Source organism: Cibotium barometz, chromosome 49 (assembly GCF_041138505.1).
Source record: "Cibotium barometz isolate CiBa-2024 chromosome 49, ASM4113850v1, whole genome shotgun sequence".
In the NCBI taxonomy this organism is placed as follows: domain Eukaryota; kingdom Viridiplantae; phylum Streptophyta; class Polypodiopsida; order Cyatheales; family Cibotiaceae; genus Cibotium; species Cibotium barometz.
The window spans coordinates 2,544,005-2,561,132 of record NC_141094.1 but is presented as its reverse complement, the minus strand read 5'-3'; the positions used below and the strand labels follow the sequence as shown (position 1 = coordinate 2,561,132).

The 17,128-nt window shown below is 47.0% G+C and overlaps 1 protein-coding gene across 2 annotated transcripts in view; it reads left to right on the top strand.

The window, feature by feature from the left end:
* The first annotated feature begins 300 nt into the window (after nt 1-300).
* The window catches only part of LOC147610199 (S-adenosyl-L-methionine-dependent methyltransferases superfamily protein), a 34,822-nt gene continuing 17,994 nt past the window's right edge, over nt 301-17,128 (top strand). Inside the window, exons 1-13 of one of the 2 annotated variants that reach the window (XM_086786609.1) lie at nt 301-1,008; nt 12,928-13,032; nt 13,157-13,223; nt 13,348-13,535; nt 14,270-14,518; nt 14,605-14,688; nt 14,794-14,841; nt 15,006-15,070; nt 15,270-15,318; nt 15,401-15,641; nt 15,991-16,106; nt 16,197-16,277; nt 16,358-16,432. In XM_086786609.1, coding sequence (XP_086642735.1) covers nt 670-1,008; nt 12,928-13,032; nt 13,157-13,223; nt 13,348-13,535; nt 14,270-14,518; nt 14,605-14,688; nt 14,794-14,841; nt 15,006-15,070; nt 15,270-15,318; nt 15,401-15,641; nt 15,991-16,106; nt 16,197-16,277; nt 16,358-16,432 — 1,707 coding nt within the window. In that variant the 5' untranslated portion in view covers nt 301-669. Of the gene's footprint in view, nt 1,009-12,927; nt 13,033-13,156; nt 13,224-13,347; nt 13,536-14,269; nt 14,519-14,604; nt 14,689-14,793; nt 14,842-15,005; nt 15,071-15,269; nt 15,319-15,400; nt 15,642-15,990; nt 16,107-16,196; nt 16,278-16,357; nt 16,452-17,128 lie in introns of both variants that reach the window. The other variant, XM_086786610.1, reaches the window with a different exon arrangement.

Sequence of the window (17,128 nt, the reverse complement as noted above, 5' to 3'; positions counted from 1 at the left end):
TCCCTCCATCCGCGAGACGCACGTCGGCCACCCAACCCCGTACTGGTGCATGCAATCGCACGTGCCCCTTAACTCAAGAACTCATGATTCTCCCCTTATGCCCCATTTTATATTTCTATGGGCGCTTAGAAAATCCTCCAATGGCTGTTTCAGAGTTTGAAAAAGCATTATATATGAGCTAAAGCCATGGTTGCCAACTATTGAGTTGGCCACGCTGTGATGCCAACGTGGAAAGTGGCCAACGTGACATCCACGTGGGACTGGTGACTCGAGGATCCCGAAATTTCTGAACTTCTATTTTGGGGCATCGAATCCGCCTGTTAAAGAGCTGCCCTTCAAAGAAGCACCTCTAACTCGGTGCCGAGGAATGCTCCCAACTATAGACCGCGAGCTGCTCAAGCTCTACCCTGGAGCTGCCGAACCCACGGCGAGAGGGTTTCTTTTTGTAGTCCATGTGAACAGATGTTGGCGAGATGATACGTTCTTCCGTGCAGAAATCCCCCCTGCCTTAGGGATGACATTCATGGGTTTGTTTTGCTAGAGATTATATCCGGGGATGACATTCTAGGGTTTCCTCTGCAGCAGAGTGGATCTTGCAGTCCTGTGACATTCCAGGGTTTCTTCTGCTGTGAGAAGAGAGAAACTTTTTGGGTTCTGTAAGCTAGAAAGATGGAGCCTCAGAAACCTTGCGATTTCAACGACCTGGAGTACTGGGAAAACTTCTTCAAGGTGAGAGACGGGAATCCTTTTGAATGGTATGGAGACTTCTCCGACTTTGCAGAGTTGCTTGCACAGCAATGTGGATTGGCGGGTTCAGCAGACCGATCGCTGAGGATTCTGATCCCCGGCTGTGGTAACTCTGAGCTCTCGGCGAGGCTCTATGATGTTGGCTTTAAGCACATTGTGAACATAGACTTCTCCAAGGAGGTGATTGTCGAGATGCTCAAGAAGCACTTGCGTCAACGGCCAGAAATGAAGTGGAGAGTTATGGACATGGCTGAGATGCAGGTAACCCATGTGCACCGCTTTTTTTCAGAAAAAAGAAGAAGAGTGGGCAGCTTAGTAGTTCTAGTTAGGTAGCTTTTCTAGTTTTGCAAAGGCGATGGAAAGATCCTGAACATCGAACATAGGGATTTTAACAAGGAGCATCAAATGGATTTTTTTAAATATTTAAACAAGGGTTAATAAGGATCATCAAATGGTTTTTTCCCCACACTTCAAGTGCTAATACACATCAGCAGGTTGGTACATGCATTAAACCAAACTGAATTGTTTTTTGACCTGCACTCTACAGAGTAGATTAGATGGTCATGGTAAGCCTCACTTGCATAAAGGTTTAAGGGACAAGGCCAAAAGTCAGAGATGCACTAGGGTAGTGCAGGTATATGTCTGTGATGGGAGATAGTAGTGCCTGGAGGTAATAGGCCTATGAATATGTCAAGCCCAGAACATTCGATACATAAAATTTTGGACAGAATCAAGATAAACCAGCTGGCCATAGTTTAGGGGTTAGAATCAAGATAAACCAGTTGGCCATAGTTTAGGGGTTGGCTTGGCCAAACACTCAAGGGTTGGGTAGGTGTAGAAGGGAAAAGGAGCCCAACACAAGCTCTTTATCAATGCGAAAAAGAGTGAATTGTTCCTTTCCGAGATTCACTATTTGGGGCACATTGTATCAAAAAAGTGCGTCAGGATGGATCCTGCAAAGATTGAAGCCATCTGGAACTGGTCTGAGCTATCTTATGTACATGAAGTATGAAGCTTTTTGGTTTTATTGTCACCATTTGGCCGCCTAAGTGGTCTTCCCCTATTTCGTGCTAAGGTACGGGAGGCCAGGGAGCTTTGTGTCGGCCGTACTGGGGCCGGGGCTTGCGTCACCTACGGGAGGCTAGGCCTCGTGCGCGCTGACATGTCCAGCTCACGGGTAGGGACTCGAGACGTCCACATGTGAACCGTGCGTATGCCCTCTCTTCTGATTGAGTTTGTGGCCATGTGAATAGGTGATAAGTATCGTTTCTAACCTTATTTAGATTTGCAAAGGTTTTATAACCTGAGGAGTTCACACTCACTTTAAATATTGGGACCCGCTAGCCGGTGCCCGAGGCCGAGTTCCTTAACTATTGTCCAGCTAGCTTGGGCACACTTTGCTTCTTTCTCATCCACGTGAGGTCATTTAATGGCTTGGGCAATGCCCACCCTATACTTAAGGGCACTGCCATGTGGTAGGAGGGGATTGCACTCCTTGCACCTCCTCTCCACCAACTCTCTCTCTCTCTCTCTCATGCCATCACACATTTGGTAGTTGGCGCATCCCTCCCTTGTTCTCTATTCTGCAAATCGACCAGCTTCAGTGTGTATTTGCTGTGTATTTGTTGTAGGTACCTACTATACCTATTGTAGCCGCGTGCTATACTTATTGTGCACCTATTGTAGCCGCGTACTATACTTATTGTGCACCTGTTGTAGCTGCCTTTTGTACCTATTGTACGTGTTGTGGTTGTGAGGGCAAAAGGACGAAAGGACCAGATGTATGAGTGATCAGAGTAAAACAACACATGATGAAATATGTGAGTGAGTCTATATATAATGGTGAATGAACATATGCACAAGAGCCCTTTGATGTGAGGTACTCTGAGAAGAAAGACCAGTGCGGAGGTAGAGATGATGTCGGAGGTGAAGCACGGTCGATGAAGAAGGCTCGTGTCGATGTGAGGCAAACCACTCCGAGAGGTAGTCGGTGTCGAAGGCTCGCGTTGGTGGAAGCAGAGGTACTTTGAGGTGGTAGTGGCAGCGGAAGATGAGGTGATGCAGGCTCTGGTGTGACAAGGGTGCTGTTGCACTTGAGGTGGTAAGTCTTGTGGGCTTGCCCACGAGGACTGTCGTGGTTGGGAGGTGAGTCATGCGTGCACCCCCTTCTTGTTTGTTTGTTTGTTGCAGGTTTTGAGTCATGTACCACGAGCGTTCCACGAGGAGATCCGGTGGGGATTTGACAGGTATAGTAGGTGACTACTATGTGAAAACAGTATTTTTCCCAACCCTAAAAAGGAGATTTTTTTTGGGTATTTATTGTTAGAAGTCATCTCCTGTCTATACATATACACCAGGGCCTTTGTTGTGGGTGTGCCCACCCTTATTAGGTGTTTTCTCATTTTTCCCTACTCTCCGTATTTTCCCCCATTTTTTCCTATTTTTCTTGGCTTGGGTGGTTGCCCTGTGGTGGCAGGAGGACCCTGTTGTTGGCCGACTGCATCAGTGTACATACTGGAGCTGGCCAACTGATTTGCATGAGTCGTGGACTTCACAGATGCTGGCTGACACCCCTGCTGCCTGCTGGCCGACTGTACACATCAGCTAGTCGTGGAGCTTTTTGTCCTATCGGCTGCCTTTCTATAGGCCGACTGCATCACTGAAAATGGCCCCACGGTCCCTTGCCAGTTTTGTATCATTCTCGGGATCTTCTTGTGTATATAGAGTAGAGTTACATGCCTCTATCACTCTCTCTCTCTCTCTTGTGCTGTTATTTTTTTCTGCATTGCGTTTTGCTCTTGTGTTCCTAGATCTGGTCATCATCTCCGCTGCGCATTCTGACATGGTATCAGAACCAAGGCTCTAGATAGTTCTTGGGATTTGTGTGAGCAAGAGGGGGACTGTTGTGTTGCTGATTGGTGGACTGTTCGGGACTGTTTGGGAAGAGGAGAAGCAAGAGGACGGCGGGCTGATTTGCTGGACAGCCACTTGCAGGTGTTAGTTCTTCTTTGTTCCCACCCACCCACCCTTTTCAGAGTACATCCCCGCAATGGCAGATCTGTTTGAGATGGCCGAGAGGCATGTGAAGATCCTGACACTCCCCACGTTCCCGGTGGACCGTCAGTTGGACGGGAACAACTACGGCATATGGAAGGTTATGATGGAATCTGTTCTGGAGTCTTAAGACCTCGCTAATTTCATCGTTGTTGGGGTTCCACGGTCGGAAGTAGAGGAAGGGGAGTTACTGTCGATGAAGAAGGACTGAGAGGCACAGGCACAGATGTGGGATCGTGTCAACGCCAGGGATTTCCTTGGAAGTACAGATGCGGGTTATGAGCCCTGCAAAGTCGTTGACGATGCGGGAGCATATTAACAAGCTGCAGGCTCTTCAGCAGGAAGTTCTTCAGGCTGGGAAGGAGATATCGTTAGAGGACATGGCCATAACGTTGCTGTCACACTTGTCCTCTCAGTACTCAGCATTTTACTCGTCTTTGATTACTAGTGGCAGGCTCAACACCATCACGTGGGAGGAGCTTGTGCCCATGGTCCTGGACCAGGAGGAACGATTCACCCCTCCTCAGGGTGGAGGTTCGGAGGCCTTAACTGGCCAACGGTCGAAAGGCCGTAACACGGGCAAAGGAAAGGCTTCCTCGGAGAAGTCTTCTGAGAAGAATTCCGATGCTAACCGCGAGAAACTAAAGGCAGAGAGGACCTGTAATGATTGTGGCGAGAAAGGCCACTATTGGAGGCAGTGTCCCAAGCGGAAGACTGAGAAGGGTGAAGATTCCTCAACAGCAATCATGAAAACTCCGGCTTTTATGCACCTGGAGGTGATGCACCTGGAGGTGATGGACACCGATGTTTCATTTTCTTCAAGCAGGGAGGAGATTGGAGGATTCTCCGCAACGGATACTCGGGAGTGGATTCTAGACAGTGGTGCTTCCAGGCACATGTCTCCTCCCCGTTCAGATTTACAGGATCTCTGCAGGTATTCTGGTCACATTCTTACTGGAGATACATCCACTATCCCAGTTCACAGTGAGGGCAGGTTGGAGATAGTTCCCGATGGCAGAGGGGGGAAGCATTCCTCCCAGGTGTTGTATGTTCCGTCACTTGGTTTTTATCTGTTGTCAGTGCATCAGGTTTGCAAGACTGGCGTACGGGTGGAGTTTGATGAGCATTTTGTTGCTCCCGAGGACAAAGCAACAGGCCAGGTGGTTTGGGAAGGCGGAGTGGAGAATGGAGTTTACAAGCTTTCAGCACTCTCTCTCCCCGGTCCTCGGGTTTTGTGATGAGTGGCAGTCTGGTAATGGCCACTTAAGTGTGGATACGCTGCAGGTGCAGGCTTTCCGGGACCAGATGGTGGATAGCTTGCCAGTAGATGGCAGCAGTTGGTAGGAACTTTCCAGTACTGATGTTGGTGGTTCTTGTGTTCGTCAGTCAGAGGAAACTGAACAGGTAACTTATGCTCTGATGTCTCGTAGTATTCGGGACAAAGAAACTTTTGTAGATGAGGATGTTCTTTCCACGGGGACCTTTTGGAAAGCCAAGCAGGTGGCAATTAATTACTTGCAGAAGGAGGTGGTTTCTCTAGGCTTTGTGGTTCCGGATTCAGAGGGGGTGGTTGACAGGTTTCAGAAGGCCTTGCGTGGTCTTCAGCAGGTTTCCAGAACTTGGTTTTGCACCGTAACAGGTGTTGATTCTTGTGAGCAGTGTGATGCCTCTTTGACTCAGAAACAGAATGGTTCATTGATCTGGTTGATGGACACCAGATTGGACGGGAGCTTCCTGATGAGACAGTTGAGCTCATGGTTGTGGATGACTCTTTGGGAGGCAGGATTGCGTTTCTTGTGGTTTTTGCGGCATGCGAAGGATCATGGACTCTTGTACACAGGAGGGGGATTGTTGGATGGAGTCCGACTCCACGGTTGGAGTGACTCAGTTTGGGGAGGAGATCCGAACACGAGGAGATCTACTTCCGGCCCAGGAGCAGTTTTTTGGAGCAGTAAGAGGCAGTCATCTTTTGCCTTGTCGATGATAGAGGCAGTGTACCGGGCTGCTTGTGATGTTGCTCGTGAGGTGGTGAGGTTGTTGAGGTTGCATTGCAGGATTGGGCTTCCACTGGTGGGCTTCCACTGGAGGAACCCATGGTCATCTAGAGGCACTTTGTTCGTGAACAGATCGTTGCTGATGACATCTTGCTAGAGTTCTGTTCGACGGAGGACAGTACGGTGGACCTCTTCACGAAGTCGCTATGCTATCTCAGGATTTGCTCAGGCGGCACCCCAGCTCCCTGTGGTTGGTTTCACAGCCAGGAGCTGAGAGGGGGTGTTAGAAGCATAGTTATCGCGGAACGGCGTTCCGCCTTCCTGGAATGCCGGAACGCCGCTCCGAAGCTCAAGGCGTGCCCGGAACGCGGAAACGGGAGCCGGAATGGCGCAGTTGCAGGGGAACGTGGCGGAACGGCTGTCGGAACACCGGAACGCTAGGGCGGAACGCCCGTTCCGGGCGTTCCGAAAAGTGCGCATTTTCGCTAAGTCGGCAGCGGCAGTTTTTATCCAGCATACGGCTTCTATTCGCTGCTGCGCCTGTTTTGTTGGCTGAGCCTGCTGCTTGAGTGCTCTCCCTACCACTCCACCCTTCCTCTTGGCTGCCCCCTTGGTTGCCCCACACTCTCCATTCCACCTACTATCCCACCCTTCCTCTTGGCTGCCCCACACTCTCCCTACCTTGAGCCTTGGCTGCCCCACACTCTCCCTACCTCCTCTTGGCCCCTCCTCTTGGGCCTTGGCAAGTTGGCCCCTTCTTTTGCTCGGGTGGCACTCGAGTCTTGAGCAGGTAAGATTTAAAATTTGACGCAATGAACATTGGATTTTGGAGATTCTAGTTTGCTGCGTTTTTTTTCCACTTTGTGGACACTTTACTTATGTCTCATGCAAGGGCATTTTGCATGTTTTTTTAATTTTCAGCCATTTATCAATTTCAATGGCACCTCCTCGTGGCATAGATGCAGAAAACAGATCCCCTTGGTGGAATGAGGTGGATCTTCAGATATGATAGTGCAAGAGGAGGAGGGTCACGCAAGTGGAAGTGCCACTTTTGTGGATCCATTAAGACTAGAGGCACGGATCGTGTGCGAGCCCATTTGTTGGGGGTTAGAGGCAAAGGCATTTCTGTTTGCCCTATAGTGTCAGGAGCAGATATCATACGATTGCAGGCACTTGGAGATAGACTTGATGCAGTAGGGAGTCGGCCCTCTGTTCTTGATCCGTGAGGTACATCATCATCAGCTACACCTGCAGGCGCGGCATCTTCAGCGAGTGCATCTACCCCATTATTTGGGGCTGCTCCACAGCCATCCGCTCATGGAACAAATGCTTCCTAGACCCAGGCTTCACGAGGTCCAGTGCAGGCTAGTCTTGTGGCATCATGGCACCCTGGGAGGAGGGCACAAGTAGATGCATCAGTGGCATGGTTTTTTTATGCTGCAGATGTTCCTTTGGTAAAGGCCCGCAACCCATACTTTGCAAATATGGTGAAGGAGATTGCTTCTTTCGGACCTGGCTATGCTCCACCCTCATCCGAGGCATTGCGCACTACACTTCTAGCCACAGAGAGGACGGCCATAGAGGATGCCTTGGGACCCATTCAAGATGTATGGCGTAGATGTGGCGTCACTATCATGGGTGATGGTTGGAGTGACACTAGGAGCCGCTCCATTCAGGGTATCCTTGCGTACTCCAAAGGATGTAGCTTTTTTATTAAAGCTATTGACAATTCAGAGGCGGGCAAAACTGCAGAGAGATTGGCAAATATTTGGAGTGAAGCCATTGATTACGTGGGTCCCAATAATGTCATCCAGTTTGTTTCTGATGGAGAGAACTCAAACAGGGCAGCAGGGAGGATCATTGAGGATAGGTACCCACATATTTGCTTCACTCCTTGCATGTCACATGGGCTCAACAATCTCCTCAAAGATATTGGTAAGATGCAGTGGGTGGAGCCTTTTATTGAAATGGGCAATCACATTGTTTCATTTATCACTCGCCACCACTACATTTTGGCTGTATTTCGACAGAGATCCCCAAAGGATCTCTTAAAGTATTCAGATACACGCTTTGCAGATAATTTCCTTATGCTAAAGCGTCTTTTTGAAGTGAAGAATCATTTGAGGCAGCTTGTAGTTTGTGAGGAGTGGGATGCATGGCGAGAGCGTACCTCAGTGGCAGGTATTCGATGCAGGTCCATAGTTCTTGATGACACTTTTTGGGACACTGTTGAGGTATTGTTGCAGGTTGTGCGGCCAATCATTCTTATGTTGAGGCTTCTTGATGGAGATGAGCCTTGCATTGGCAAGGTGTATGAGGGGATGGATAGGATGATTGAGAGAATCCTATCTCTACAGACTTTGGATGGGGGTAGGAGACAGGAGCTATCTCGTCTTGCGACAGGCAGGTGGATAGAGTATCACTCTGCATTAGAGGCTGCTGCATTTGTGGTGGATCCATAATTTCAAGGCAAAGGACAAGAGACAGATGCAGAGGTTGTGCAGGGTTGGGAGAATATCTTGAGGAAGCTTGTACCCAGTGCAGATGATAGGAGGAGGGTTCGTGAAGACCTTTCCTTCTATCGACAAAAGAGAGGCCTCTTCGCTTTGCAGGATGCACAAAATGATAGGTTCAAGATATCCAGTGCACGGTGGTGGGAGGATTATGGGGCAGATACACCATTGCTGCAAAGATTGGCCATTCGAGTGCTTAGCCAGGGTGCTAGCTCCTCGCCATGTGAGCGCTTATGGAGCAGTTTTGGGAACATTGCAAGCAAGAAGAGGAACAGGCTTGGTGTCCAGAAGGCAAATGACCTTGTATTTGTTAATGCAAACTTGCGTTTGCTTAACAAGTTCAGGGCTGAGTGTACTCCAGAGCCATTTATTGGATTTTGCCTTGATCTTGATGACAATGATGGTGAGGATCAGCCAGAGGGAGAGGATGATGTGGAGCAGCATGAGGATGAGCAGATTGAGGGACAGCCTGGACAGGAGGATGAGATCCCACTTGCTGATGATGACTAGTCTTTGACTCACCAGTTACCTTGGCCCTTGAGGCTAGTTTTGTACTTGTCATGCGATGTACTTTCTTTTTCAGTTTCTATATATCCACATGCGATGTACTTTCTTTTCAGTTTCTATTTGGAGTCTGGACTCTTCAAATTTTTAATGTTTAAGACTTTAAAGTTTAATCTTGGATATTTTAAATGTTTTGTCATTTTATGTCATATGCTGACATGTCATATGGCATGGCGTTTCCCGACGTTCCCGATCCGCTCCCGCTCTTGTTCCAGCATCCGACGTTCCCGTTCCGTGGTAACTATGGTTAGAAGTCATCTCCTGTCTATACATATAAACCAAGGCCTTTGTTGTGGGTGTGCCCGCCCTTATTAGGTGTTTTCTCATTTTTCCCCACTCTCTGTATTTTTCCCCCATTTTTTCCCTATTTTTCTTGGCTTGGGTGGTTGCCCTGTGGTGGCAAGAGGACCCTGTTGTTGGCCGACTGCATCAGTGTGCATACTGGAGCCCGACTGATTTGCATGAGTCGTGGACTTCACAGATGCTGGCCGACACCCCTTCTAATGGCCGACTGTACACATCAGCAAGTCGTGGAGCTTTTTGTCCTGTCGGCTGCCTTTCTACAGGCCGACTGCATCATTGGGGCCATATAAAATGGCCCCACAGCCCCTTGCCAGTTTTGTATCATTCTCGGGATCTTCTTGTGTATATAGAGCAGAGTTACACACCTCTACCACTCTCTCTCTCTCTCTCGTGTGCTGTTATTTTTTTCTGCATTGCGTTTTGCTCTTGTGTTCCCAAATCTGGTCATCATCTCCGCTGCGCATTCTGACATTTATTTGGGGGTTTTTTGTCTTGGCTGCTGGCCTACAGCCTTTAGGCTGACCGACCAGCACCCCCCCTTGGTATATATAGCCTTGCCTCATCACTTCACCAAGTGTACCACTTCATTGCACATATCCAGTACCATATGTTGCTATTGCTGCTGATTCTGTCGAGCTCTACACAACATACCTTCATCCTCCTCGCCTGACATTCAGCACATCAGCATTTCTGGTCTGGCCACACATCAGGACAGCAGCCCACCCTCTGCTACAGGCCACACCGTGGGACAGCAGCCCTCTCTACTACATCCTTTACATCAGCATATATCAGCGTTTTACTTCAGCATTCTTCAGCGTTTTACATCAGCGCTTACATCAGCACTGACATCAGCGTTTATCATCTGCGTTTACATCAGCCTTACATCAGCACACCATCAGTGCCTACATCAGCATTTATCATTAGCAGATCATCAGTGCTTACATCAACACATCAGCGTTTTCTCCACAGCTCATGGGACAGCAGCCCCCTCTGCTATACATAGAGCACTTCAGCATTTTTGCCTCTTAGCACTCACCATCGGGACAGCAGCCCACTCTCTGCTACATCAGACCATCGTTGGATGAGAGGTGGGCTCAAGTAACAAGATAAAACAATCACTCGCAGGCATAGATAACCTGGAGTTCCATAAGCATTTCTGTTACTTGAAAATATTCCGCCTGCCATCATAACACACCATGTGTGCATGGCCGGAATCCACACGGGCACCGCTCGAAAGTCCACAAATGTCCTGCCATGTCCTTGGACTCATATGCATCCACTCATATGATCCATACACATGCCCAGGTATAATACATACATGCATCCGCATGTTTCTAGGCCTGACACGCATCCGCATGTCCCTAGAATATAGGGGTTTGTGACATTCTCCACTCCGCTTTCCCAAACAACCTGGCGTGTCTCTCTGTCCCGTAGAGAAACAAAATGCTCCTCAAAATCCACCCGGAAGCCAGTCTTGCAAACCTCATGCACTGACAACAAATAAAAACCAAGTGTGGGAACATAAAGAACACGAGAGGAATGCTTCCCCCCTCTGCCATCGAGAATGATCTCCATCCGGCCCTCACTGTGAATCGGTATGGTGGAATTGTCGCCAATGAAATGCGACTTGACTGCCGCTTAAGATCCTGTAAGAAATCACGGGAAGGAGTCCTGTGCCTGGAAGCACCACGATCAAGAATCCACTCCCGAGTATCCCTGGCGGTGAAGCCAACTGCCTCCTCGCTCGAAGAAGATGAAGCATCGGTGTCCAAAATCTCCAAGTGCAGAAAGGCTGGAGTCTTTGCAGCTGAAGCCGAAGAATTAGCACTCTTCCCGTTATTCCGCTTGGGACACTTCCTCCAATAGTGACCTTTCTCGCCACAATCGTTATAGGTCCGCTCAGCATCAGTTTCTCACGGTTTGAATCGGGCTTCTTCTCAGAAGACTTCTCCGATGAAGACTTCCCTTTGCCCTTGTTATTGTTGTTACGGCCTTTCGACCGCCGCTGGCCAGTCAAGGCCTCAGAACCTCTGCCCTGTGGAGGGTTTGTAAATCGCTCTTCCTGGTCCAAGACCATTGGCACAAGCTTCTCCCACGTGATGGTACTGAGCCTGCCGCTGGTGATCAAAGAGGAGTAAAATGCTGAGTATTGAGAAGGCAACCATAGCCTCTGATGATATCTCTTTCCTTGCCTGGAGAATCTCTTGTTGAAGAGCTTGCAACTTGTTGATGTGCTCACCCGCATTTGAACTTCCATGGAGATCCTCTTCATGGGTGATACCCTGTTGTACAGAGAAGCCAAATGCTGCCAAATCCTTCTGGTGAGCGTCATATGCTTTATGTGATTGATCACCTGTGGTGTGCAATTTAGGAAGATGAAAGAACGGACGTGGGCATTTACACGATCCCATAACTATGCCTGAGCCTCCCGTTCCTTCTGTATAGAGGGTAACTCCCCGTCTTCCAACTCCAGCCGTAGAATCCCTATAACAATGAAATCAACCAAGTCATAAGACTCCAAAATGGACTCCATCATTACCTTCCATATGCTGTAGTTGTTCCCGTCCGACTGTTGGTCCACCGCGAACGTGGGGAGCGTTGGGATCTTCACGTGCTTCTTAGCCATCTCAAGCAAGTCTGCCATCTCAAGGGTTCACAAGGTCTTGTGAAGGGAGGGTGGGTGGGAAAAAAGAAGAAGAAGAGGCTGCAAATAATATGCAAGGTGGCTGTCCAACGGTGATGGCCGCCTTCTACCCGGTCTCCAAGTCCCGTACAGCCCAAACAATCTTCAATCAGCACCTCAAACCAGCAAACCCTCGACGTCCCACTATCTCCAAGCTTCAAGCCACCTGGGGCTCCGATACCATGTCAGAATGCACAACAGAAATGAAGACAATTGCTGTAGAGAGCAAAACGCAGATGAAAGAGAGAGAGAGAGAAGCTTTGTAACTTTGCTATATACAGTAGAGAAAATCTCGGAAATACACAATGGGAAGTGTGGGGGCAAGGGGCCATTTAAATGGCCCCAGGTCTGCTGCTCCGCCAGCCTAAAACAGGCCGACAGTAGCACGACCAGCCCTGGAATGCCCATGACCAGAAAACACAAGAGGCCCTGGTATAGTGTACGGACAGGAGATGACTGCTAACAGCCGGATAGCCCCAAAGACGAGAGTCCTCAATTTGGAGCATCCTCGATGTCCTCATCAGTAGCTTCCTAGATAAAAAACACACAATTGTACTGATAACAGGTGGGAAGGAAAGAATCGTGTTTCGTTTGAAAGAAGCGTTTCGTTTCATAAAAAATGAATGAAACACGTTTCTTTGCGACTATGGCAGAGCCTTTTGTTGACAACCAGCTTCTAGCAGTCCATATGAGTTAATTCTAATGGTAGACGATTGTTACAAAGTGGGCTGCGTCTCCTTTAAAAAAATCAAAAAATAGGGCAGTATGTGAAATTGAACCTTGAATAATAACAAGTTAGTCCACCTAATGAATAAGTGGTTGAACCTACGGCATTCTCGAGTAGGGTCGTACTCAACATGTGAAAATAGAACTTTGATAAGAGGTTGGCCAGTTCTACAAGGTTGTAGTGCATGGTGCTCGATTATTGATATGATGTGGTATGATTAGTAATTTTGTGAGGAGGTGTTTTGGAGTGTGGTGTGAACTTTCACAAACCTAAAGTGAAAAATAGAAAAAAGTGAGCCTTGTGCTCCTTAATTTTCTGGGCTTATAGTTAGTCAATCTCCAGTTTCCAGATGCTTCTTTCGATGTCGTCATCGACAAAGGTGGTTTGGATGCACTTCTGGGGGATCCAGGTCAGGAGACAACCCAAGCGACTCGGTTTCTTTCGGAGGTATCATCACAAACCCGTCATGATGTCTGTAACACTTTGTATGAGTTTTTCTTTGTGCATTTATTAAAATTGTTGTTTTTACAGAGGGCATCTGTTAAGGCTGATCATTATCTTGGTGGAACAGGTTGAACGGTTACTAGTCTATGGAGGCAGATATGCTTGCATAACACTGGCACAATCTCATGTGATTGGTATTCACTTTTTGCAAAGTCAATTCCAAATTCGATTTTTCATGGTTTGATTACAATAATTTTATGTGCTACATCTTCCATTCCATTCATGCTTTGTTTTTGAATTTGGAATGATTGTTGTTAGAGCTGCTGCTCTCAACTCTAAGGCGTGGCTGGGTTGTGAGTATCCATCGAGTGCCACAAATATCTGCAGCACACGGATTCAAACTAAGGCCTTTCTTAGTGGTGGCAACAAGGGATCTTCCCGCTTCTTGCTCTTTGGTTACAATGTCTTTTGATGCAACTGAAGACGCCGCTGATTATGAGGAGCAGGTGAGTGTTTTTCTGTTTTCTTCAACTGTTTTTATTCTTTGTATGATGTACGGTAACCTACGAGTGTCCACAGGGTTTTCGGAACCCCATTTTGAGCTCAAGTTTGTTACCCCAGCAGCAAAGTCTTTTCTTCTGGTATGCATAATCAGAACGTTTTAGTTGTTTATAATATGGGGTTGAGGCTGTGAATCCAATCCAATCTCCATGTGAGCACTGCTGACTGTTGTAAGATAGGGTGCTGTTCTAGACTGTGCAAGACAGGCAGCCCGAGCAGGCTGACAACCATGAGGGTTTTCAACATTCTTTCCCAGAGGCTACATCCCAGTAGCCCTAGTTTGAGGCAAGTTGTAAGCCTGAGAACAGCTGACAAGGGTGCCGATCCAGCCTCTAAATTTGAGTAGTTTGTGCACTATTGGTTCTCCATTCCCAGCCCCTTGGGTGTTCCCTTGCCAGCTCCTTTGTGAATGCAAAGTAAGTGTATTTACCCGTAGCTTTCTTGTGTTCTTTTTCTCTTAATCAGACAAGCAAAAGCCATCAACAACCAGTAAAGCTGTGCATGTGTGAATGCATTCTCTGTTTCTTCCCTTGGTTTGTAAAACTAACAAAGCTTTCCAAAAAGGATTGGTATTCATAAAGCAATGCTATTTGATGTCCATTGTTCATTGAAATGCAAGTGAATAATGTTTGCTTTAAGTGTCTATTATCTTCTCATTCACATGTGTGATGGAACACAGATGCCTTCTCTCAAAAAGATAGTCCAAAGAGAGAATTTGATCCGGACGTTGATCATAGATGCTAAGGATGACGAGGCATTAGCCACATCAACAGCAGATCCATTTGAAAAGATCATCCCAGGTCGTAGAGTCGCCAAAGTATTAGCCGGAAAGGATATCTCACACTCGAGCTATTCATCTGTGATTTTAGATGCACCAGAAGGTTCCAAAACGTCCCAATATAAATGCGCTGTGTTTTTGGTTCCAAAGGTCTGTTTTGATGTTCTGTTCTATTGTATACCGTTCACTTTACTGTAAAGATAATGCTTTTCTCTAATAAAGCCTTGTATATGCAGGGAAGGAGACATGAATGGCTTTTCTCTTCTGAAGAAGGACAGTGGCAGGTTGTAGAGAGTGCCAAAGCAAGCCGTCTCATCATGGTGAGCTGACATACTTGATGTGCGTTGCTGGAACTTTAGCTTTGTTTACAAGGGCGGCCTTTGCTAAGTGATGTCTATTGAGCAAAGTTCCTTATCATTGTGCAGGTTTTTCTTGATACAGATTTCTATTCTGGAAGCATGGAAGTTATTCAGGTAGTTAAGAGTGTATCCATGGTTTTACATCTAAGCCTGAATGCCAAAAAGCTAGGTACTTGTTTTGCATGAAGATTTCATTAAGTCATACGCAAGTTAGGCGTAGGTGCATTTGTCTTGAGAATTACGCTGACCAGTGAAATGGTTTAATTTTTTTCCCCCAGAATGATCTTTCACCACTTGTACAAGATCTGCTACCACTTGACTGTAAGGTTGGCGTAAGCATACCGTAAGTATAGATGGCACCATACTCCGTAATTAGCCTGTATTTAGCATTTCTTTTTCTTGCTTTTCTCTCTTTTGTGTTTATTGTTGTACTAAAAGACTGAGCCATTTCAAGAACAGCCATTGAGCACGTCGCTTCGGCTGTTGGAGGAAAGGCATGATATATTCCATCCACTCACTTAGGTAATTGCCCGTTGTTGCAGATACTTAATGTGCAGTGATGGAGTTTTGAAGAGAGTCATTTTGGAGGAGGTATAGGAAGAGTCTATGTATCGCTCTCAGATGGTTTTCAAAAGGTGTGTTGCTGTGCATGCTAATTTCGATTTTGATGCAGGTAGAGTCTTCTTTGACAGGTGCCATCCTTGTGGAGAATGTGGTACTCACGAATGAGAAGACCAATAATAATGCTCAACAAGAGTATTATCGTCGGCTTGCTTTTCGGCGGAATCCCAATATGATTCAGTCAGAGGCACTGCTCATAAAATTTCCGTCCAAAAGCCACAAGAAGAGCAAAGCTGGAGGCAAGGGGAGCAAGTCAATGAAAACAAAGACTGGTGATAAGGGTGAGCTCTCAGGTAATGAGCTGATACCTACTTATTGCTAGGCCTGGGATAAGGATTGGCTCTTAGCTAGGCCAAGTTAGAGTGGCTTCAGAAGGGAGCAGTGTGGTCGGGCCTGCCAAACAATCGGGTGCCCCTTCAAGGCTGCCCTCTCCAACAGTCCGCTCCATACAATCTATCAGGCGGCTTACAGGGAGAGGGGTGGGTGCACCACCTTTGGCCTCCCTTGGTATGTGCTGCTTCCTATTCCCCTCGTGGATGCAGACTACTATGGGTGCATGCTCATGAATGGATTCATTGAGTGGTTCCCTTCTATCAAATAGCCTTTTTTTTGTCTCTCTTCATCTTATTTTCAAATGTCCAGGTGATGATTTCCAAGTGGATCATAGCTTTTTGGCTAGTCCATACCATGCTGTAATGATAGCTGGATTGTCATTGATCGCATCAAATCTTGAGAGTTGGATTTCTTCACGTGAATCGGTACTCTCTCTCTCTCTCTCTCTCTCTCTCTCTGTGTGCACACATTTTTTGTTTCTCCTTGCTTGAAAGCTGAGATCTTGACCTGATTAGGTGAGAGTGGTAGTTGTTGGACTTGGAGCTGGGCTTCTTCCGATGTTCTTACACAAACACATGCCTTTTGGGAAGATTGAGGTAGATATGCACTGCAATAGATTGTTTCACATGGTTTCTCTGCTTCTAGTAGACCTCAAGTTAAATATGTTAACAAGCAGGTGATGGAGCTAGATCCTGTTGTTGGTGACCTTGCGAGGCGCCATTTTGGCTTTGTTGAAGATGAACGCATGAAAGTGAGTGTAGAAGTTTAAGGTACCCTCTTATTGTGTTTTGAATACAGAATTTGGAGCACCTTTGGGATCTTGTAAATTTTGGTGAGTTGTCATTTTTGCAGATCTCGTACAAGGTTAGAAGAGTGCCATCTTGTTACATGGGATGTATTTGAAACTAGGGTAATTGTATGAGCTATATATGCGTGCGTATGCTTGTGTATTTGCATGTGTGTGTGCGTGTGCATGTGCAAGTTTATTGCTGTGTTGTGCATCTGGATTCTGTGGACTGTAGATATTGTGCACAATGTCTTGACTGCTGTTGACCATGAGGTACTGATATGTGGAAACTTTGAGCCAATTGAAGTCTTACTTGAGCTGGATGCCTGCACGTCTCTTATTCGGTTGTCAAATCTCAAGTGACAATATCTGCAAGTAGGTTTGCGGTTTGTGGGATGTTTGTGCAGAAAAACTATGGGAATTATGCTAGTGCAGCCAGTAAGACCCAGCAATCCATCCACGGAGGTCAAAGATTGTAGGGTAAAGAGGGCATATGACTGATTCACTATCTCTCTCCTTCACAGAGTCCCTCACTTGTCAATGACCGGCTCATGTAGTGTTAAACTACTAGCACTCTGCAAGCGCTAAGAGAGAGAGAGAGAAAGAAAGAAAGAAAGATTTTATTAACGTCTTCCAAAAGACCGAACTCGGCCTATGAGA